Source organism: Nerophis lumbriciformis, linkage group LG16 (assembly GCF_033978685.3).
Source record: "Nerophis lumbriciformis linkage group LG16, RoL_Nlum_v2.1, whole genome shotgun sequence".
Lineage (NCBI taxonomy): Eukaryota > Metazoa > Chordata > Actinopteri > Syngnathiformes > Syngnathidae > Nerophis > Nerophis lumbriciformis.
Window position 1 is genome coordinate 7,269,599 of NC_084563.2, and position 25,000 is coordinate 7,294,598.

At 39.8% G+C, this 25,000-nt stretch overlaps 2 protein-coding genes across 3 annotated transcripts in view; both read right to left on the reverse strand.

The window, feature by feature from the left end:
* Positions 1 to 7,786: 7,786 nt before the first annotated feature.
* On the reverse strand, positions 7,787 to 17,218 carry LOC133617359 (uncharacterized). Its single transcript, XM_061977304.2, has 7 exons — positions 17,073 to 17,218; positions 14,407 to 14,466; positions 10,174 to 10,274; positions 10,064 to 10,109; positions 9,873 to 9,988; positions 9,753 to 9,801; positions 7,787 to 9,675 (listed from the first exon to the last, which is right to left on the reverse strand). The coding sequence occupies exons 1-7, from the start codon at positions 17,130 to 17,132 to the stop codon at positions 8,125 to 8,127; spliced, it is 1,983 nt and encodes a 660-aa protein (XP_061833288.1). The 5' UTR covers positions 17,133 to 17,218; the 3' UTR covers positions 7,787 to 8,124.
* A 3,916-nt stretch (positions 17,219 to 21,134) lies between these two features.
* Positions 21,135 to 25,000, reverse strand: part of glra1 (glycine receptor, alpha 1) — a 156,314-nt gene continuing 152,448 nt past the window's right edge. For both annotated transcript variants that reach the window (XM_061976566.1, XM_061976564.1), the window contains one exon: positions 21,135 to 23,504. In XM_061976566.1, the coding sequence (XP_061832550.1) occupies positions 23,220 to 23,504 (285 nt within the window). In that variant the 3' untranslated portion in view covers positions 21,135 to 23,219. The remainder of the gene's footprint in view (positions 23,505 to 25,000) is intronic.

Sequence of the window (25,000 nt, forward strand, 5' to 3'; positions counted from 1 at the left end):
ATCATGATCACAATTACTCATGACCACTATCATGATCACAATCAATCATGACCACAATCATGATCACAATCAATCATGATCACAATCAATCATGGCCACAATCGTGATCACAATCAATCATGATCACAATCATGATCACAATCAATCATGATCACAATCAATCATGGCCACAATCGTGATCACAATCAATCATGATCACAATCAATCATGACCACAATCATGATCACAATCAATCATGATCACAATCAATCATGGCCACAATTGTGATCACAATCAATCATGATCACAATCATGATCACAATCATGATCACAATCAATCATGATCACAATCAATCATGGCCACAATCGTGATCACAATCAATCATGACCACAATCATGATCACAATCAATCATGACCACAATCATGATCACAATCAATCATGATCACAATCAATCATGGCCACAATCGTGATCACAATCAATCATGATCACAATCAATCATGACCACAATCATGATCACAATCAATCATGACCACAATCACGATCAAAATCATGACCACAATCAATCATGATCACAGTCATGATCACAATCAATCATGACCACAATCATGATCACAATCAATCATGACCACTATCATGATCACAATCATGACCACAATCAATCATGATCACAAGTATGACCACAATCAATCATGACCACAATCAATCATGATTACAATAATGACCACAATAAATCATGACCGCAATCATGACCACAATCAATCATGACTACAATCAATCATGACCACAATCAATCATGACCGCAATTATGATCACAATCATGACCACAATCAATCATGACCACAATAAATCATGACTACAATCATGACCACAATCAATCATGACCACAATCAATCATGATCACAATCTTGACCACAATCAATCATGACCACAATTAATCATGACCACAATCAATCATCCATCCATCCATTTTCTACCGCTTATTCCCTTTGGGGTCGCGGGGGGCGCTGGAGCCTATCTCAGCTACAATCGGGCGGAAGGCGGGGTACACCCTGGACAAGTCGCCACCTCATCGCAGGGCCAACACAGATAGACAGACAACATTCACACTCACATCCACACACTAGGGCCAATTTAGTGTTGCCAATCAACTTATCCACAATCAATCATGATCACAATAAATCATGACTACAATCATGACCACAATCAATCATGACTACAATCATGATCACAATCAATCATGACCACAATCAATCATGACTACAATCATGACCACAGTTAATCATGACCACAATCAATCATGATCACAATAAATCATGACTACAATCATGACCACAATCATGATCACAATCAATCATGACCACAATCAATTATGACTACAATCATGATCACAATCAATCATGACCACAATCATGATCACAATCAATCATGATCACAATCAATCATGACCACAATCATGATCGCAATCAATCATGATCACAATCAATCATGACCACAATCATGATCACAATCATGACCACTATCAATCATGACCACTATTAATCATGACCAGCTCACGTCTGTCCATTGCTGGTTCCTTCCATGTGCACCAGGACCACGCCGGCTCTCAAGACCCAATCCCTGTTTGACTACCACTTTTTTTTTGTGCTGTGTGTCTCCTATTAGTTGCTACTGTGTTTGCCTCTGGTTTATTTGTTGATGGCACTGGCTGTTTCCCTGCAGTGACATTGGGTTATGTTTATTTCCCCTGTGCGAGAAATAATAATAATAAAGACTATTTTTGGTAAACACACTCTGCTTGGGTTCCAATCTGCTATTCAGCGTAAAAATAATTATGACTTTTAACTTTTAATCATGACTTACCATTGTTATATTCTTCAGTAGTGACGGAAACGGGCTTTATATATAATATTAGGCACATACACATAGCTGAGATGTATTTTGACACTGGCGGCTTGCCATACATAGTTAAAGTAAAGTTAAAGTACCAATGATTGTCACACACACACTAGGTGTGGTGAAATTATTCTCTGCATTTGACCCATCACCCTTGATCATCCCCTGGGAGGTGAGGGGAGCAGTGGGCAGCACTGGTGGCCGTGCCCGGGAATCATTTTTGGTGATTTAACCCCCAATTCCAACCCTTGATGCTGAGTGCCAAGCAGGGAGGTAATGGCTCTCATTTTTATAGTCTATGGTAGGGATGTCCCGATCCAGGTTTTTGCACTTCCGATCCGATACCGATATTGTTTTTGCATTTCCGATCCGATACCGATACTGACCTATCCGAGCATGTATTAAAGTTTAAAGTTATTTAGCCTACTTAGTTGTCAGAATCATGTTGAAAAGGGTTTTAGTACTCTTGATAACATCTAGCCAGCTGAATTAGGGGAGTTTGAATAATACACAATGGTTGGTAACAAGAAACTGACCTGTTTATTCAAGGATAAACACAAAATAGACAAAATCATACATGACAAACAGAAATGGCATCATTGAACTAGGGCTGGGCGATATGGCCTTTTTTTAATATTGCGATATTTTAAGGCCATATTGCGATACACAATATATATCTCCATATTTTGCCTTAGCCTTGAATGAACACTTGATGCATATAATCACAGCAGTATGATGAATCTATGTGTTTTGATTGATTGATTGAGACTTTTATTAGTAGGTTGCACAGTGAAGTACATATTCCGTACAATTGACCACTAAATGGTAACACCCCAATAAGTTTTTCAACTTGTTTGAGTCGGGGTCCACTTAAATTGATTCATGATACAGATATATACTATCAGATATATACTATCATCATAATACAGTCATCACACAAGATAATCACATTGAATTATTTACATTATTTATAATCCAGGGTGTGGAGGGGGGCGCCGGATGTAAGTGTCAAAAAGACAGCCAAAAGAGTTTGATATGAGAATAAATCTAAAGTTAAAATATAGGGTAGAAATGCACTCATTTGCATGAAATGTAGTCTTGATTTTCAAAATGTTCTTTCAAGGCTTGCATGTCTACATTAAAACATTCTTCATACTGCATTAATATATGCTACTTTTAAACTTCCATGCAGAGAAGGAAATCACAACTAAAAAAAATCACTAATTTTTTCATACGGTGTTGATGTGGAAATTTTTGCCTCGGCAATTTGACGGTGTGGGCGTGTGGCACCGAATGGAGATAAGCGTCTCGACAGACGTCACAATATTTGAACAATGATGACGAAAACTGTTTTCTCTGTCGTGTCCGTGTGTCGAAAATTGTTATGCGCTTATTTTTTTTATTTGATTTTGTGCGTGGCATAGATTTGCTATGTGCAGAGGACGCTTAAACAGTGCGCAATTGCACAGGCGAGCACCTTAGAGGGAGCGTTGCTCGCACGGCTGCGCTAGCATCACAGCTAACGTTAGCCGTGCTGCTACCTCTCTGCTCGGGGAGGACGTATACGTATGTGACGTATGACGTGGCAGTTTGTGACGTATGACGTGACAGTATGTGACGTGTGTGAGAAGGTGCGCTCGCTGTCTGTGAGAGGGAGACACAGGAAAGAGTGAGAAGAGCCTGTCGTGTAATGCCAGCAGCTAAAAGCAACTGCGTGAGAATTCACAGACCTGTGGATGTGTTGAAGGTGTGCTGGAAAATGCGGAACGGAAATTACGGAGCAGCAGAAAAGTGGAATGTATTATTTAAATCGGTGCGTTGGAAAACACAGACCGGAGTTTTTTAAAAAACTGGATCTGGATCGGCATTTTCCCATGCCTTGCCGATACGCAATTTTTGGCAAATATCGGCAGCCGATCCAATCCAAATATCGGATCGGGACATCCCTAGTCTATGGTGTGACTCGGCCGGGGTTTGAACTCACGACCTACCCATCTTAGGGCGGACACTCTAACCACTAGGCCACTGAGCAGGTACTGTTAGCCTCTAGCACAAATGTTAGCATGTTAATGAGAACAGCTTTGAGCTGGTGTTAAGTGGATGACTTGCGACCAGGAGGTTCTACTTTGAGTCTTATGAATTCATGGATGTAAAGCTGTTTATTTTGTTGACCACTGACCGAGGAAATAATAAATTAAACTTAATTGCTGTTGGAAGAAGTCTACTTGACTTACGTTAGCGCCACCAACTGGACTGGAGTTCGGACGAGCTTAGTCAAGAAAAGAAAAGATATAACTCGATTATCTCATCTCAGTGTCTCTGATGGTCTCAACAATGTCACCTTTGATTTCCCCAGTTAGTAAAAATCCACGGTGGTCCGCCTTCAAACAGCTTGTGGTGACGTCATACATCCGGGTAACTGGACACCATGTGACACAGCGCCGCTGGATCTAGGATGTCAAACTCCGCAGAGAAGCACTTTTAACTGTGAACTCACTCACATGTCATCATGTTACACAATGGGATGGAAATGAAGATTAGCATTTAGCTCAGGCCTGGGCAATTATTTTGACTCGGGGGGCCACATTTAGAGACAAAAATGTGTCTGGGGGCCGGTATATCTATTTTTAGAAACACTAATACAAAAGCTCACAATAATGTCTGATTGAATGCTAAAAACGTTATGACAGACCGCCTTAAAAAAACGTAATGGGATTTTACATTTTTCTATGAACGATAAAACACGGAATATTGACAAAATATGAATGTCACACCCCATTTCGATCGACATATTTTACAATCGAGTGAAACGCGACAAAAATGCAACAAACAGTGAAATATGAACGCGAAGGGTACAAAATAAACCCAACTTACAATCTGATACATCACTAAGCTTTAGAACTTTGTTGTGAAACGCTTCCCACCCACACTGCTTGGTGCCTCGTCTGAGCTGCTGTGACGTAGATCAGTGGTCCACAACCTTTTTGAAACTGCGGACCGGTCAACGCTTGAAAAATTGTCCCACGGACCGGTGGGGGGTGGTTATGGTATTTTTAATTTTTTCTTTGTCATAAAAAAATACAATAATGTGTGCTTATGGACTGTATTGATATATATTGATATATAATGTAGGAACCAGAAATATTAATAACAGAAAGAAACAACCCTTTTGTGCGAATGAGTGTGAATGAGTGCAAATGGGGGAGGTTTTTTTTGGGTTGGTGCACTAATTGTAAGTGTATCTTCTGTTTTTTATGTTGATTTAATAAAAAAAAAAATATATATATATTTTTATTTCTTGTGCGGCCCGGTGGTTGGGGACCACTGACGTAGATGACCATGACCATAGTAACTAATTAGATGACCATAGTAACTAATTAGATGACCATAGTAACTAGTATATCATCCTAAAGCGCAGATTCCAACCATTGAAATACTTTGTATAGTTGAAAACTTACGGTCATTAGAAAACATCACTGCACATTAAATGGCAGCTACACTTTACATCTTATAGATTTAAAAAAATTATTTTCGGAATGTCCGGCGGGCCAGATTGAAAAGCTTAACGGGCTTCATGTGGCCCCCGGCCCTTAATTTGCCCAGGTCTGATTTAGCTTATTATGCACAATGTGTCGTATGTACAATGTTTTAATGCTAAGTTACATCTCAGTTACTTATTATGCACAATGTGTCGTATTTACAATGTTTTAATACTAAGTTACTTATTATGCACAATGTGTCGTATTTACAATGTTTTAATACTAAGTTACATCTCAGTTACTTATGCACAATGTGTCGTATGTACAATGTTTTAATGCGAAGTTACATCTCAGTTACTTATTATGCACAATGTGTCTTATTTACAATGTTTTAATACTAAGTTACATCTCAGTTACTTATTATGCACAATGTGTCGTATGTACAATGTTTTAATGCTAAGTTACATCTCAGTTACTTATTATGCACAATGTGTCATATTTACAATGTTTTAATACGAAGTTACATCTCAGTTACTTATTATGCACAATGTGTCGTATTTACAATGTTTTAATACTAAGTTACATCTCAGTTACTTATTATGCACAATGTGTCGTATGTACAATGTTTTAATGCTAAGTTACATCTCAGTTACTTATTATGCACAATGTGTCTTATTTACAATGTTTTAATACTAAGTTACATCTCAGTTACTTATTATGCACAATGTGTCGTATGTACAATGTTTTAATGCTAAGTTACATCTCAGTTACTTATTATGCACAATGTGTCATATTTACAATGTTTTAATACGAAGTTACATCTCAGTTACTTATTATGCACAATGTGTCGTATTTACAATGTTTTAATACTAAGTTACATCTCAGTTACTTATTATGCACAATGTGTCATATTTACAATGTTTTAATGCTAAGATACATCTTAGTTACTATGCACAATGTGTCTTATTTACAATGTTTTAATGCTAAGTTACATCTCAGTTACTTATTATGCACAATGTGTCGTATGTACAATGTTTTAATACTAAGTTACATCTCAGTTACCGTATTTTCCGCACCATAAGCCGCCCTGGGTTATAAGCTGCGCCTTCAATGAACGGCATATTTCAAAACTTTGTCCACCTATAAGCCGCCCCGTGTTATAAGCCGCATCTAACTGCGCTAAAGGGAATGTCAAAAAAACAGTCAGATAGGTCAGTCAAACTTTAATAATATATTAAAAACCAGCGTGATGTGGGCGCGCATGGAGTCGTATATCAACATGGACGGAGCTGCGTGAAAAAAGCCACCTGGCCTCTTCGCGTAAACTTCCCTTAACCACTCGCTCATCTTTTCTTCATCCATCCATCCCTTCGAGTTAGCTTTTATGATGACGCCGGCTGGAAAGGTCTCTTTTGGCAAGGTCTTCCTTTTGAATATCACCATGGGTGGAAGTTTCTGGCCATTAGCATGGCAAGCTAGAACCACAGTGAAGGACGACTTCTCATTCCCTGTGGTGCGAATATTCACCGTACGTGCTCCCGTTGTATCCACAGTGCGGTTCACAGGAATATCAAAAGTCAGTGGAACCTCGTCCATGTTGATAATGTTCTCTGGCCGGATCTTTTTTTCAGCTATCTTGTTTTTACAATATGCACGGAAAGTAGCCAGCTTTTCTTGAAAGTCTTTAGGCAGTTGCTGTGAAATAGTAGTCCGTGTGCGGATGGAGAGATTGCGTCTTTTCATGAACCGGAAACCTGTCGCTTAGTAGGAGCCATTTTGTGGTCTTTACAGATGTAAACACACAAAGGAAATGAAACGTAATATCCGCGCGCTTCTTCTTCTTCTACGGGGGCGGGTGGTTGCTTACAGTAGAAGAAGAAGCGCTTCCTCTTCTATGGGGGCGGGTGCTTACCTTGGCGGTTGCTTGCCGTAGAAGAAGAAGCACTTCCTCTTCTACGGGGAAAAAAGATGGCGGCTGTTTACCGTAGTTGCGAGACCTAAACTTTATGAAAATGAATCTTAATATTAATCCATATATAAAGCGCACCGGGTTATAAGCCGCACTGTCAGCTTTTGAGTAAATTTGTGGTTTTTAGGTGCGGCTAATAGTGCGGAAAATACAGTACTTATTATGCACAATGTGTCGTATTTACAATGTTTTAATACTAAGTTACATCTCAGTTACTTATTATGTATAATGTGTCATATTTACAATGTTTTAATGCTAAGTTACATCTCAGTTACTTATTATGCACAATGTGTCGTATGTACAATGTTTTAATACTAAGTTACATCTCAGTTACTTATTATGCACAATGTGTCGTATTTACAATGTTTTAATGCTAAGATACATCTCAGTTACTTATTATGCACAATGTGTCATATTTACAATGTTTTAATGCTAAGATACATCTCAGTTACTTATTATGCACAATGTGTCATATGTACAATGTTTTAATACTAAGTTACATCTCAGTTACTTATTATGCACAATGTGTCATATTTACAATGTTTTAATGCTAAGTTACATCTCAGTTACTTATTATGCACAATGTGTCATATTTACAATGTTTTAATGCTAAGATACATCTCAGTTACATTCAGACTAACATATTTGTCATATGTCACTTGGAAGGCGGAACATGAACACTCAAGAACCTTCTAGAAATGATTGTGATCATCAGGAACAGACAGGAAGTGCGGTTATAGCGGCGGACCAATCAACATCCAGCATGCTGCCTCGCGTCTGCCGAACGCCATCGTGTCCTTCTCACAGGTCAAAGGTGACATCGAAATCCTCCCCACTCTCAAACATGGAGGAACCGGGGAGTAGGGGGCGGGACCATGGGAGGGGCGGGGCCTCGCTGCTGTCATGTTGACTCTTCCCACTGACCGTGTTAGCCTGGAAGTCACCTGGGAGGAAAGCGGCCCACCTTGAACCAGAGGGCGGGCTTGGGGGGCCGGCCTGGTTGGTGAATGTGGTTTTAGGGCTGGAGGGTCCCGCCTGGTTGGTGAATGAGGTTTTAAGACTGGGTGGCGCAGCCTGATTAGTAAATGTGGTTTTAGGACTTTGGGGGCCGGCTTGAATAGTATATGAGGTTTTAGGACTGGAGGGGCTGGCCTGGTTGGTAAATGTGGTTTTAGGACAGGGAGGGCCGGCCTGGTTGGTGAATGTGGTTTTAGGATTTGGGGGGCCGGCCTGAATAGTATAAGAGGTTTTTGGATTGGAGGGGCCGACCTGGTTGGTAAATGTGGTTTTAGGACTGGGAGGGCCGGCCTGGTTGCTAAATGTGGTTTTAAGAATGGGGGGTCCGGTCTGGTTGCTAAATGTGGTTTTAAGACTGGAGGGGCCGGCCTGGTTGCTAAATGAGGTTTTAAGACTGGGTGGCGCAGCCTGATCAGTAAATGTGGTTTTAGGACTGAGGGGACCGGCCTGGTTGCTAAATGAGGTTTTAAGACTGGGTGGCGCAGCCTGATCAGTAAATGTGGTTTTAGGACTGGGGGGACCGGCCTGGTTGCTAAATGCGGTTTTAAGACTAGGGGGGCCGGCCTGGTTGCTAAATGAGGTTTTAAGACTGGGTGGCGCAGCCTGATCAGTAAATGTGGTTTTAGGACTGGGGGGACCGGCCTGATTGCTAGATGCGGTTTTAAGACTAGAGGGATCGGCCTGGTTGATAAATGTGGTTTTAAGACTGGGTGGCGCAGCCTGGTTGCTAAATGTGGTTTTAGGACTGGGTGGCGCAGCCTGGTTGCTAAATGAGGTTTTAGGAGTGGGGGTGGCAGCCTGGTTGCTAAATGAGGTTTTAAGACTTGGGGGACCAGCCTGGTTGCTAAATGTGGTTTTAGGACTGGGTGGCGCAGCCTGGTTGCTAAATGAGGTTTTAGAAGTGGGTGTGGCAGCCTGGTTGCTAAATGAGGTTTTAGGAGTGGGGGGACCGGCCTGGTTGCTAAATGTGGTTTTAAGACTAGAGGGGCTGGCCTGGTTGCTAAATGAGGTTTTAAGACTGGGTGGCGCAGCCTGATCAGTAAATGTGGTTTTAGGACTGGGTGGCGCAGCCTGGTTGCTAAATGAGGTTTTAGGAGTGGGGGTGGGAGCCTGGTTGCTAAATGAGGTTTTAGGAGTGGGGGGACCAGCCTGGTTGCTAAATGAGGTTTTAGGACTGGGTGGCACAGCCTGGTTGCTAAATGAGGTTTTAGGAGTGGGGGTGGCAGCCTGGTTGCTATATAAGGTTTTAAGACTGGGGGGACCAGCCTGGTTGCTAAATGAGGTTTTAGGAGCGGTACTGTCAGGTTGCATGAATGGTGGTCGGCCATGTTGCATCTTCAGGGAGGAGACAAAAGCCAGCCAGTTTAGCACAAAGCGACACCATGAGTCCCGCGCAGCACGCTGGTTCTCACCTGTTTCGGCGTCCGGCTGTCATCTTCCTCGCCTTCTCTCCTCCTCTTCCTGCCAAACAGGAAGTGTGAGCTCAGGTGTGTTTGGATGAAAAGGTGCAATGCAGCAGGTGTTCATCACACCTGTCCACGCCGCCTTGGGACTGCTGAAAGCTCGTCGAAACATGATCGTCTTCCTCGGGTGTGTGCAGGTATTTACTCCAGCGGCTCACCTGGGTGTGTCCCACCTGCACGCACACCTGCACACAAGTGTGAGCCGTGTGTGTGTGTGTGTGTGTGTGTGTGTGTGTGTGTGTGAGAGAAAGACTTCTCACTTGGTGGTCTTTGTGCTCCTCACTTCCTGCCTGGTCCTCTTGCTCCCTGCCAATCAGAAGTATGGCACGTGCTCATTGGAGGGAGGTCAGTTAGTTGTCAACATGGTTACCGTAGCAACCGCCCGTCTCCTTCCTCCAACATGGCTCCTCTCATGGCGTTCAGTTTTTGAACATGACGTCTGCAGTCGGCGCCACTTCCTCGACCGAACTCCTTTGTGGGTTTCAAACAAAAATGTGCGTAATGAGGACAAATAGACCTGTTCAAGACCATGGTGACGTTGCCCCCCACCCCCAAAACCTTGTCCAAACCTCCCCCAGACGTGTCCCAATTGTCAGTGCTGCATATTTGCTTGTCTATTAAGGTTAATTAACCGCTCAATATTCATAAGCAGCCCCTCAAATATGTCAAAACCTCCCATGTTTGTGATGCAAACTATCAAGTTATGAACGTGTAATTATCCATAACGAGACCCCACCTACGTCAACATCCCCTCAAACTTGTCTGCGTTGCAAAAGGTTTTGTACTAACTATTATAGTTTTTAATTTATTAAAGGCCTACTGAAACCCACTACTACCGACCACGCAGTCTGATAGTTTATACATCAATGATGAAATCTTAACATTGCAACACATGCCAATACGGCCGGGTTAGCTTACTAAAGTGCAATTTTAAATTTCGCGCAAAATATCCTGCTATGATGACGTCTGCGCGTGACGTCACGGATTGTAGAGGACATTTTGGGACAGCATGGTGGCCAGCTATTAAGTCGTCCGCTTTCATCGCAAAATTCCACAGTATTCTGGACATCTGTGTTGGTGAATCTTTTGCAATTTGTTCAATGAACAATGGAGACAGCAAAGAAGAAAGCTGTAGGTGGGAAGCGGTGTATTGCAGGCAGGTGTTGTGCCGGATAACGCACCCCCCGCCGTAGAATGCAACCCCTGACTGTTGTGCCGGATAACACAGCCGGTGTTTCATTGTTTACATTCCCGGAAGATGACAGTCAAGCTTTACCATTGGCCTGTGGAGAACTGGGACAACAGAGACTCTTACCAGGAGGACTTTGAGTTGGATGCGCAGACGCGGTACCGTGAGTACGCATGCAGCTGCGGCTTCCAAACATTTGATCGCTTGCCCGTACGTGCGTGCCGCTATGTGCATGTCACGTACGTAACTTTGGGGGAATATATGTGCTGTATGAACTTTGGGGAGGTGAACGGTACTTTGGGCTGTGGGATTGAGTGTGTTGTGCAGGTGTTTGATTTGTATTGGCGGGTTATATGGACGGGAAGGGGGAGGTGTTTGTTATGCGGGATTAATTTGTGGCTAATAGAGTATATATATGTCTTGTGTTTATTTACTGTTTTAGTCATTCCCAGCTGAATATCAGGTCCCACCCGCCTCTCACAGCATCTTCCCTATCTGAATCGCTCCCACTGCCCTCTAGTCCTTCACTCTCACTTTCCTCATCCACGAATCTTTCATCCTCACTCAAATTAATGGGGAAATTGTCGCTTTCTCGGTCCGAATCGCTCTCGCTGCTGGTGGCCATGATTGTAAACAATGTGCAGATATGAGGAACTCCACAACCTGTGACGTCACGCGCATATCGTCTGCTACTTCCGGTACAGGCAAGGCTTTTTTATCAGCGACCAAAAGTTGCCAACTTTATCGTCGATGTTCTCTACTAAATCCTTTCAGCAAAAATACGGCAATATCGCGAAATGATCAAGTATGACACATAGAATGGACCTGCTATCCCCGTTTAAATAAGAAAATCGCATTTCAGTAGGCCTTTAATGACTTATGATTCATAAGAAGCCCCACCACCCTCCCAAAACCTACCCAAACCAATCCTCATAGTTTGTGCTGCAAAAATGTTTAGTTGAAGTAATATAGTTTGATGGAGCTGGTTATTACTCATATTTCCCAACTATAGAGCAAAAAGAAAGCACATTTGACACTTTCTACCAACACGCTTTCATTTGAGCGACTCTCTGTTGCCGCCATGTGGCACGAACACAAACTGCATCGCCTTCACTCTAATGACGTCATCCACTGTCAGGCATTAAATAATGATTTGTTTTTTCAAGGGAAACTGCACTTTTTTTTAGGATTTTAAAGATTTATTTATTTATTTAAAACAACTTCAAAACCCTCCATCAACGTTTTCTATACACACTACAAGTATATATATAATGTAGTAACAGGCACCTTCATAACAAGATGTAATATATACAATATACACACTGCAAGTATATATATAATGTAGTAACAGACCCCTTCATAATAATATGCAATATGTACAATATACACACTGCAAGGATATATATAATGTAATAACAGACACCTTCATAACAATATGTAATATGTACAATATACACACTGCAAGTATATATATAATGTAGTAACAGACACCTTCATAACAATATGTAATATGTACAATATACACACTGCAAGTATATATATAATGTAGTAACAGACACCTTCATAACAAGATGTAATATGTACAATATACACACTGCAAGTATATATATAATGTAGTAACAGACACCTTCATAACAAGATGTAATATGTACAATATACACACTGCAAGTATATATATAATGTAGTAACAGACACCTTCATAACATGATGTAATATGTACAATATACACACTGCAAGTATATATATAATGTAGTAACAGACACCTTCATTACAAGATGTAATATATACAATATACACACTGCAAGTATATATATAATGTAGTAACAGACACCTTCATAACAATATGTAATATGTACAATATACACACTGCAAGTATATATATAATGTAGTAACAGACACCTTCATAACAATATGTAATATGTACAATATACACACTGCAAGTATATATATAATGTAGTAACAGACACCTTCATAACAATATGTAATATGTACAATATACACACTGCAAGTATATATATAATGTAGTAACAGACACCTTCATAACAATATGTAATATGTACAATATACACACTGCAAGTATATGTATAATGTAGTAACAGACACCTTCATAACAAGATGTAATATGTACAATACACGCACTGCAAGTATATATATAATGTAGTAACAGACACCTTCATAACAAGATGTAATATGTACAATATACACACTGCAAGTATATATATAATGTAGTAACAGACACCTTCATAACAAGATGTAATATGTACAATATACACACTGCAAGTATATATATAATGTAGTAACAGACACCTTCATAACAAGATGTAATATGTACAATATACACACTGCAAGTATATATATAATGTAGTAACAGACACCTTCATAACAAGATGTAATATGTACAATATACACACTGCAAGTATATATATAATGTAGTAACAGACACCTTCATATCAATATGTAATATGTACAATATACACACTGCAAGTATATATATAATGTAGTTACAGACACCTTCATAACAATATGTAATATGTTCTATATTTACCCTATTTTGGTCATTTTAACTCATTCCTCTGCGCATTTATTTCTGTTTCCATAGCAACGCACTTCCGACTTCTGGCAACAAATGTGTTCCTCCTTCCGGAAACAAATGCAAAGTGTGTGTTCTAATCATGGCATAACAAACAACAAAGACTATTTTTGGACAAATGAGGATTCACGACCTTATCTTTTTGAAGCTGAATATACGGAGGATGAACTGCTGCTTCTAGAAGCAAGCCCGGAGGAAGAGTGAGACGTTGGAGCAGACGGCCGCTGAGAGGGTTGAGGTCGGTGCGACTTTGACACTGCAAATATGGAGCTCGGAGCCAAGCTATTTCGACATAAATGGAGTGCTTACTTTACAGATACTGTAATACGATTGTTTATGTTTTCAGGTAGTACAGATTGGTGTTCTATCACATTGTTGTGTATTACAAACTCAAACGTGATTCGGGTGTTGACGTAGAAGCTAGCTTATCTCTCGGCGTAGTTAGTTTTTGCAGTTAATACCAAAGCATGCCGAGAAAAAGAGTTCCTCAGTGTTCCCTCTTACAATAACAATGTTACTACAGCTTGGTTATTATACAGGTTACACAACATAAATTAAGTACTGTTGATGATTTTTGAACACATTTTTAAAGTGATTTCGAGGTACAATTGATTGCTAACATTAGCTGCATTGCTAGCCACCAAGAACGAGGCGATTTTTACATGTTTGAATGCAAAAAAAACAAAAAACTTTTGTTTTCTTGTCTCTCATTATGATTGTGAAAAATAGGCAAAATAAAATTAAAAAAAAAAGGTGCAGTTGCCCTTTAAATGGAGAAAATATGAGTAAAAAGGGAATAATGAAGAATAAGTTCAGCTGCTCACCTTGAGCAAAGACTGCTTCTCTCCACAGAGTTTACAAGTCCACCTTTTCACCTTCTTCACCTGTAAACAAAAATAAAGATAAGTTGGATTGGACATTTGAAGGCTGATATTATGGTAATGTTGGCATGTTAGTACAACTCCTATGAATAGAAACACTTTTTAGTAGAATTGCTTTGTCTTTCATTTGGTGATCAGAATAAAACAAGATTTTAGGCGAACAACACATTTGTATTTAACCTCACGAATAATTTAACAATATATGATTATTGTAAAACAGTATAGGATAATGTAACAAATATCAACAAAATATTACAATTATTCCCTAAAGGACTTTCTGACTGGCACTCATGGAAGGCGGACGCTCCCCTTCCCTCTCCTGCTTGCTTCTTTGTCTTGTCTTAACTTTCTTCTTGTCTCTTTTTGCACTGCTCTCCAAATCTAAACATTGGAACTATTTAACTGGCCTCAACCAAATTGACAAGATCTTGGGTTTGGGGGAACCTGCTTGTCGTGACGGAGCGGTTGTTGCTGGACACACCACGGACTCCAGGACCACTGAAATCCTAGCCGCTAGCAAACAAGAGTATGACCATAATATAATTGCTTGTCAATTAATTACATTTAAAAATGTCACACTTGAATAACATAAAGTTGAAATAAATGATGAAGATAAAGATTGTAAAAAACAACAAAATATATCAATTCAAAGTGTCAAGACAGAATAAACTCTCTGCTGCTGCAGCAACAGAGATACAGTCTATAAGATATATAGATATCTAATGTATTCATACATTGTTTATGTAGTATATACGCATGTATATATAACCTATTTATATTGTTTCTTCAACTTAAAAATAGCTTCTCCTTTCTCTGGGATTATATTCCCAGTTTTGATCTCGGACGTCTGGTCACTTATAGCCAGAGGTGGGTAGTAACGCGCTACATTTACTCCGTTACATCTACTTGAGTAACTTTTGGGATAAATTGTACTTCTAAGAGTAGTTTTAATGCAACATACTTTTACTTTTACTTGAGTATATTTATAGAGAAGAAACGCTACTTTTACTCCGCTACTTTTATCTACATTGAGCTCGCTACTCGCTACTAATTTTTATCGATCTGTTAATGCACGCTTTGTTTGTTTTGGTCTGTCAGACAGACCTCCATAGTGCCTGCGTTTCAACAAATACAGTCACTGGTGACGTTCACCCCGTTCCACCAATCAGATGCAGTCACTGGTGACGTTGGACCAATCAAACAGAGCCAGGGGTCACATGACCTGACTTAAACAAGTTGAAAAACGTATTCGAGTGTTACCATTTAGTGGTCAATTGTACGGAATATGTACTGCACAGTTCCTGTCTTCACAATAAAAGTGCCGCTCCATTGCGCCTGCGGTTTCAAAATAAGAGTCTCCGAAAGCCAGCGCAAACTAGCTAGCAAGCTACGGAGTTTGCCGCCAATGTATTTCTTGTAAAGTGTATAAAAACGAATATGGAAGCTGGACAAATAAGATGGCAAAAACCAACCACTTTCATGTGGTATTAGACAGAAAGGAGGAACTTTTTTTCTCCTCCATTTGAAAACGTAGACATTATCATCACTACTGTCTGATTACAATCAATGCAAGTCATCAGAATCAGGTAATACACCAACTTATATTCTTGTTTTCATGAAAGAAAGGAATATATATGTGTTAAACATGCATGTATATTCATTAAAACACCTTTAACATGTAAACAAAAACGGCAAAATAAATATAAATTATATACTGTATATATCAATGTATGTATATATATATGTGTGTATATATATATATATATATAAATATATATATATATATATATATGTGTGTGTGTGTATATATATATGTATATATATATATATGTGTGTGTATATGTTACTCATCAGTTACTCAGTACTTGAGTAGTTTTTTTTACAACATACTTTTTACTTTTACTCAAGTAAATATTTGGGTGACTACTCCTTACTTTTACTTGAGTAATAAATCTCTAAAGTAACAGTACTCTTACCCACCTCTGCTTATAGCATATAAGAATATTCTATTACTGTTACGCAAACTATGAATAATAAAACATGTGTCCTTTTATCATAGCTACACGTATGACAAAAAAAAGCGCGTGGAAATCAGTGGTATTCAGTGAGGTAAGATGAATTAAATGCGCTGACAGTTCATTGCTCCTGCCAAATGAATTGCACTGAGTGGAGCGAAACACCACTCCAAGATGGCGGCCCCGCGTCTCGTCAGCGCCAGTAGGCAGTAGCGCTCTATGCTGCGTACCCTTAGAACGCGAGTCTTCTTCGTGATCCGGTTGGACTCGGCGAGTGTTTTTTAAAGACGCGCTACTGACCCCTGCAGGATTTAGGTGGAACAGCAACGAACCGAACCCACAAGTTTGTGAGATTTAAGTAGCCTGGTGTTAACGAAAAATACACATTTGAACTCGCAAAGTGTGTAAAACATAACCACGGGGTAGATTTATAACGCCATTTTCTTGATAAGGCATGAGAAGCCATCGTTGATTTAGTTCACTTGCTGTTATTAGCATGAGAGTGCTAGCTGTTATTAGCATGAGAGCGCTAGCTGTATTAGCACGAATGAGAGTGGAAAAGCGGTAGAAAATGGATGAATGAGAGTGTCTTACGTGCTGGCCCTGGAAGGAGAGACAGCTGAAACACTTGACGACGTGAAACTCCTGAGACATGATCACTTCTCACACCCGCTTTGGTTTGCGTTCAAAACGCGTGACGTCACATCCGGGCCATGTGGGCGGCGACAATTGATCCAAATGTCAACAATATATCGATTGATACAGGGTTGGAGTGATACTGACATGCTATGACGACATTGCTCCTTAAACTATATATACATATATATATATATATATCCCCAAATACATGCACCTGGGGATAGGTTGATTGGCAACACTAAATTGGCCCTAGTGTGTGAATGTTGTCTGTTTATCTGTGTTGGCCCTGCGATGAGGTGGTGACTTGTCCAGGGTGTACACCGCCTTCCGCCCGAGTGTAGCTGAGATAGGCTCCAGCGCCCCCCGCGACCCCGAAGGGAATAAGCGGTAGAAAATGGATGGATGGATACATACAAAACGAATTTTGTGCAAAAACTAACATTGTCACAAAAAACAAACATTGTTGCAAAAAACGAATTTTGTCTCAAAAACAAACATTATCGCAAAATACAAACATTGTCGCAAAGAATGAATTTTGTCGCAAAAATTTGCTTTGTTGCAAAAAACAAATTTTGTCGCAAAAACAAACAATGTTGCAAAAAACGAATTTTGTCGCAAAACTTAACTTTGTTGCAAAAAAAACTAATTTTTGGCACAAAAATTAACATTGTCACAAAAAACAAACACTGTTGCAAAAAAATTTTTTGTCTCAAAAACAAAAAATTGTCGCAAAATACAAACATTGTCGCAAAGAATGAGTTTTGTCGCGAAAATTAACTTTGTTGCAAAAAACACATTTTGACGCAAAAACAAACGCTGTTGCATAAAACGAATTTTGTCGCAAAAATTAACTTTGTTGCAAAAAAACTAATTTTTGGCACAAAAATAAACATTGTCACAAAAAACTAAAATTGTTGCAAAAAAAGAATTTTGTCTCAAAAACAAACATTGTCGCAAAATACAAACATTGTCGCAAAGAATGAATTTTGTCGCGAAAATTTACTTTGTTGCAAAAAACACATTTTGGCGCAAAAACAAACATTGTTGCAAAAAACAAATTTTGTCGCAAAAATTAACTTTGTTTCAAAAAAACTAATTTTTGCCACAAAAACAAATTTTTGGCACAAAAACTAACATTGTCACAAAAACAAACATTGTTGAAAACACGAATTTTGTTTCAAAAACAAACATTGTCGCAAAATACAAACATTGTCGCAAAGAATGATTTTTGTCGCGAAAATTTACTTTGTTGCAAAAAAACACATTTTGTCGCAAAAACAAACATTGTTGCAAAAAAACGAATTGTGTGGCAAAAATTTACTTTGTTGCAAAAAAAATAATTTTTGGCACAAAAACAAACATTGTTGCAAAAACAAACATTGTCACACAAAACAAACATTGTTGCAAAAAACAAACATTGTTGCAAAAAAAACTAATTTTGTCCCAAAACCAAACATTGTTGCAAAAACAAACATTGTCGCAAAAACTAACATTGTCACAAAAAAACAAACATTGTTGCAAAAAACGAATTTTGTCTCAAAAACAAACATTATTGCAAAATACAAACATTGTCGCAAAGAATGAATTTTGTCGCAAAAATGTACTTTGTTGCAAAAAAACAAATTTTGTCGCAAAAACAAACAATGTTGCAAAAAATGAATTTTGTCGCAAAACTTAACTTTGTTGCAAAAAAAACTAATTTTTGGCACAAAAATTAACATTGTCACAAAAAACAAACACTGTTGCAAAAAAATTTTTTGTCTCAAAAACAAAAAATTGTCGCAAAATACAAACATTGTCGCAAAGAATGAGTTTTGTCGCGAAAATTAACTTTGTTGCCAAAAACACGTTTTGTCGCAAAAACAAACACTGTTGCATTAAACGAATTTTGTCGCAAAAATTAACTTTGTTGCAAAAAAACTAATTTTTGGCACAAAAATAAACATTGTCACAAAAAACAAACATTGTTGCAAAAAACGAATTTTGTCTCAAAAACAAACATTGTCGCAAAATACAAACATTGTCGCAAAGAATGAATTTTGTCGCGAAAATTTACTTTGTTGCAAAAAACACATTTTGGCGCAAAAACAAACATTGTTGCAAAAAACAAATTTTGTCGCAAAAATTAACTTTGTTTCAAAAAAACGAATTTTTGGCACAAAAACGAATTTTTGGCACAAAAACTAACATTGTCACAAAAACAAACATTGTTGCAAAACACGAATTTTGTTTCAAAAACAAACATTGTCGCAAAATACAAACATTGTCGCAAAGAATGATTTTTGTCGCGAAAATTTACTTTGTTGCAAAAAAACACATTTTGTCGCAAAAACAAACATTGTTGCAAAAAACAAACATTGTTGCAAAAAACAAACATTGTTGCAAAAAAAACTAATTTTGTCCCAAAACCAAACATTGTTGCAAAAACAAACATTGTCGCAAAAACTAACATTGTCACAGAACTTTCCTGCAGAAGGTATTATCTTTGTCCATGTGATGTCAGATGAAACAAAAATGGAACTGTTGGGCTACAATACCCAGCAATATGTTTGGAGCAGAAAAGGTGAGGCCTTTAATCTCAGGAACACTATTCCTTCCGCCAAGCATGGTGGTGGTAGTATTATGCTCTGGGCCTGTTTTGCTGCCAATGGAACTGGTGCTTTAAATGGGACAATGTAAAAGGAGGATTAGCTCCAAGTTCTTCAGGACAAGCTAAAGTCTTCAGCCCAGAGGTTGGGTCTTGGGCACAGTTGGGTGTTCCAACAGGACAATGACCCCAAACACACCTCAAAAGTGGTAAAGGAATGGCTAAACCTACTCAGTGGCCTAGTGGTTAGAGTGTCCGTCCTGAGATCGGTAGGTTGGGAGTTCAAATCCCGGCCGAGTCATACCAAAGACTATAAAAATGGGACCCATTACCTCCCTGCTTGGCACTCAGCATCAAGGGTTGGAATTGGGGGTTAAATCACCAAAATGATTCCCGGGCGCAGCCACCGCTGCTGCCCACTGCTCCCCTCACCTCCCAGGGGGTGATCAAGGGTGATGGGTCAAATGCAGAGAATAATTTCGCCACACCTAGTGTGTGTGTGACAATCATTGGTACTTTAACTTTAACTTTAAATCAGGCTGGAATGAAGGTTTTAGAATGGCCTACACAAAGTCCTGACTTAAAGGTGTGGACAATGCTGAAGAAACAAGTCCATGTCAGAAAAGCAACACATTTAGCTGAACTGCACCAATTTTGTGGTCAAAAATTCAAGCAGAAGCTTGTGGATGGCTACCAAAAGCGCCTTATTGCAGTGAAACTTTCCAAGGGACATGTAAGCAAATATTAACATTGCTGTATGTATACTTTTGACCCAGCACATTTGCTCACATTTTCAGTAGACCCATAATAAATTCATAAAAGAAGCAAACTTGATGAATGTTTTTTGTGACCAACAAGTATGTGCTCCAATCATTCTATCACAAAAAAATAAGAGTTGTAGAAATGATTGAAAACTCAAGACAGCCATGACATTATGTTCTTTACAAGTGTATGTACACTTTTGACCACCACTGTATGAACATATGTGTATATGTATGTATGTATGTATGTATGTATGTGTGTATATATATATGAAACAAAGTCATATTATATATAAAGTGTCAGTTTAGGCTGCTCATCACCACTTCAAGATGGCGGCCCAATTTCTCGTTTCACAGCAGCCAATGCTGTGTCCACTTATAAGATGTCTATGCTAATGATACTTTTTATATTTTTCTATATTTTTTTACTTTTATAAACCTTTATTTATAAAATATATATGTGTATGACCTGTGGTGTGTCTGTCATTAGCTGATGGCACAAAAGACATATTTGTGAGTAATCAATGTGTTTGATCTCACAAAAAGAAAACCGTAACTGTGATTCAAGGCTTCGCGCATGCGTGGACGCACCGGGCCGACTCAGTCATCACACAAAAAAAGAAGGTAAAAGTCATGACAAAAACACGAAATAAACAATCAGGTCAAAGATTTAATTGCTGTTTTTAATGTTTATTCTTTGAACATGACACAGATCCTGGAGTGGAGGAACTACAAGCTTGTTCATAAAACGTCTCGTCTGGTTAATAGAATTAGTAATATGTCAATAAATACTTCCATATATACAGAAACAGCAGAAACGCTACATTCGGTTTTTTTTTCTTCTTCTTCTTCTTCCTCTTCTTCAAATTGCTTCACAGTTTTAGTGCGAGCAAAATATCTGCCGATCTCTTTAATATTCATGCAAAATATTGTTTCTCAAAAAGGTATTTGCGCCGCTAGTTTTTCCATCCTGCACTCGAAGCGTCTTGCACTGTGTGCCAGTTAACAGAAGCGAAATTAAGGCCATTCTAACGTGTGCAAAGCAACAAAAACAAAGCTCGGCCGGCCATTAAAATGCAACAAATCCCCAATGGAAGTCAACAAACCAAACATGCTACTTGAACGTCCCACCTCAGAAGTCACGTGATCTCACGCCGGCGGAAGCACGAAATGTTTGTAGGTCCTTATTTGGAACGACTCACGCCCCTCCCCCATGGCACTAAATCACCTGTTAGCGAGCTAGATAGCGAGCTCGCCGCGGCGGCTATGGCACGGATCGCTTTCTCCTGACGGGTTCTGTTGCCATGCCAACAGCACGGGTGGAAAATGTGAACACAAAAACATTTTTTTTTTTTCTTTTCTTCCCTTTTGTCTTTTACAAAACCAAGGTGGACGCCTGTGATACCTCAAAAATCCGCTAGATGGCGCCGGTGTCGCGTCCTCGCTCGCGGCGAAGAAGAAGGACAATAATGTGTAAATGTGACGAAGCGACGAGCAAAGACGATTAAGAAGAAGATACGACACGGTTAACGAATCGTTGACGATTGACAAACCAGCAGGAGGAAGTAAAAAAAAAAATGAAATGGTAAAGAAGCGAATTGAAATGTTCGTCACCTGCGGAACTTGAGTTATTTATAGGCAGTTCCGGTCGGACGGGTTTTAACGGGACACATTTCCGTTATTTTTTTTTGTTTTGTTTTTTTGGCTGCACTAAAAATCCCCGGATGTAGGCATACCGCTCCGTTGTTGATTTAAAACATTGAACTGCAGTCTTTTTGGAAAAGTAACTAAAAGTTCATGAAAATGTGATTAATTGAAAGAAAAATGTAACATTATGGCTGGCAAATTATTTCAAATGTAATGCAAATCGTTTATTAATGGAACGCGATACTGTACATTTATTTTGGGAGATCAGAGGACCAAAGATAAAAATATGTTTTATTTTTATTTTTTATAAAGATAGCAAACTAAAAATTATTATTATGTTGCGAGCTAACTTTGTTTTCTAAAAGTAAAACTCAAACACTTTTGACTGAATTATTTCTAATAATTAATACGACCTTGGAAAATGGTTGAATGTAGAAACTAAATTATTATCTTTATTGGAAGAATTCAAGTTATTTTATATTTATATTTATATTTTATTTTAATCTTACTTGTACCATCTTTAACAGGTTTTGTCTGAGGATTGTTTTTTAATTTGGTTTATTATGTAAATTGCTCAACCTGGTGTAAAATATTGGACTATAAATATCGTATTAGAAGAGTTTGTTGATGAGTAAAGAAATAAAGGAGGAATAAAAAAAGATTTGTTAGCGTTTGCACTCGCTGCCCCCTGCTGGTGTGGAGTGTGCCTCGCCACAAACAAGCGTCATCGATGAGGTCATAGAGTCCGAGGGCGGAGCCGACATCATTTGCATATGAATGGTTGCATAGAGAAGCTGCGTGTCACATGACGGCGAGGGGGCGGGGTCACAGAGAGGAAGCACTAATTGGATGTAAACACAAGGCGGTCACATGACCTCCTTCGCTTGGCACGTAAATATGACGAGTCAGCCTCCATCAGTCATGTGATCATCCCCGCAGCTGGGGAGGGGCGGGGGCGTGTAAATATTTCTCTTGCATTGCGGCGACTTCCTGTTAGGGGCGGGGTTAAAGTCTGCGATGGACAGGGGCCGACCCTTGCCCCGCCTGTCTGCTTGGACTCCTCCCACGCGGGGCTGGGGGGGGAGGGGCCGGGGGGAGTGGGCGGGGCTACTGCTTGTGGATGTCCTCGCTGCGGATGATCTTGTAGGTGATCCAGTAGAAAATGTTAAAAATGAGGAAGATCATCGGGAAGGCCACGCGGGACACCGTGTCGATGCGCTTGGCGCGGCCGATGAACAACTTCTTCATCTCCTCGATGCTCTTCTCCGGCGCCGCCGAGGGCGGGGCGTTGTTGTTGTTGCCCTTGATGGCCATGCCGTCTTTGGCCTGCAGGCAGGTGGGGCCCACGCCGTAACCCGGGAAACTGAAGCGCCCGTCACCCGTCTCGTCCTCCTGCGACACACGCGCACACGCCGCCGTTATTTCACGGCGCGTTTTCATCGCAAGAAACAACATCAAAACAATGCAACACAATTCAAAGTGAAGAAGAGGAAGAAGAAAAGGTTGGAAAAAAAGAAGAGAAGAGAAGAAAAAAAAAGGGAAAAGTGAGGCAGGATCTCTGCAGCAGAAACAAATCACTTCGCCAATAAAAATGTCTGCCCGGGAAGCCCCGCCCCTTTCCACAGCACCAACACTCATTTAGAAAACTGCAGACATCAAACCCTGTGTGTGTGTGTGTGTGTGTGTGTGTGTGTGTGTGTGTGTGTGTGTGTGTGTGTGTGTGTGTGTGTGTGTACTAGCCAATCAGGTAACATTCATTTTTAGCCCCCATGTCCCCATTCTGTCTTTGGGTTCAGGCCAGACCATGTATTACACACACACACACACACACACACACACACACACACACACACACACACACACACACACACACACACACACACACACGTCCTTGAGGGGAACAGATGTTGTCACGGTGATGAATGTGCGGACAAAAAGACGTGAGGAGGAGACACGATGAGAAGGGGGAGGGGCCGCCAGTGAGCGAGGGGGCACGGGGGGCGGAGCTACGATGACGTCCAATGTGGGCACGTCGCTGAGGTGAAGTCATGTGATCGGAATTTTGAAGCAGCCGTCCGAAGAAGAGGAGGGTGCTGATGAAGGCGGGGCCTATGAGAAGGAAGCACTTCCTGTTTGGATGATGATGATGATGAATATGATGATGGTGGTGATGATGATGATGTTGGTGATGATGAAGATGGTGATTCTGATGATGATGGTGATGATGTTGGTGGTGATGAAGATAATGGTGATGATGATGGTGATGATGATGGTGATGTTGGTGATGATGATGATGATGTTAGTGCTGATGATGTTGGTGATGATGATGAAGATGTTGGTGGTGATGATGAATATGATGGTGATGATGATGAAGATTATGATGTTGGTGATGATGATGAAGATGATGATGATGTTGTTGGTGATGATGATGATGATGTTGGTGATGATGTTGGTGATGATGATGATGATGAATATGATGATGATGTTGGTGGTGATGATGAATATGATGGTGATGATGATGAAGATTATGATGTTGGTGATGATGATGAAGAGGATGATGATGTTTTTGGTGATGATGATGTTGGTGATGAAGATGATGGTGATGATGATGAAGATGATGGTGATGATATTGGTGATGATGATGATGATGATGTTGGTGATGATGATGAAGATGATGGTGATGATATTGGTGATGATGATGAAGATTATGATGTTGGTGATGATGATGAAGATGATGATGGTGATGATGAAGATGGTGATTCTGATGATGTTGGTGGTGATGAAGATGATGGTGATGATGATGATGAATATGATGATGGTGATGATGATGATGATGTTGGTGATGATGATGATGATGGTGATGATGACAATTATGATAATGATGTTGG

Bases quoted from the DNA above. Each gene is read 5' to 3' on its own strand.
- LOC133617359 (XM_061977304.2), bottom strand. From the start codon at position 17,132: ATGTCTCAGGAGTTTCACGTCGTCAAGTGTTTCAGCTGTCTCTCCTTC. The intron at 9,989-10,063 runs GTGAGAAGTCTT...ACTTGTGTGCAG, and splicing joins AGGAGCACAAAGACCACCAA to GTGTGCGTGCAGGTGGGACA. The intron at 9,802-9,872 runs GTGTGATGAACA...CCTGTTTGGCAG, and splicing joins TCCCAAGGCGGCGTGGACAG to GAAGAGGAGGAGAGAAGGCG.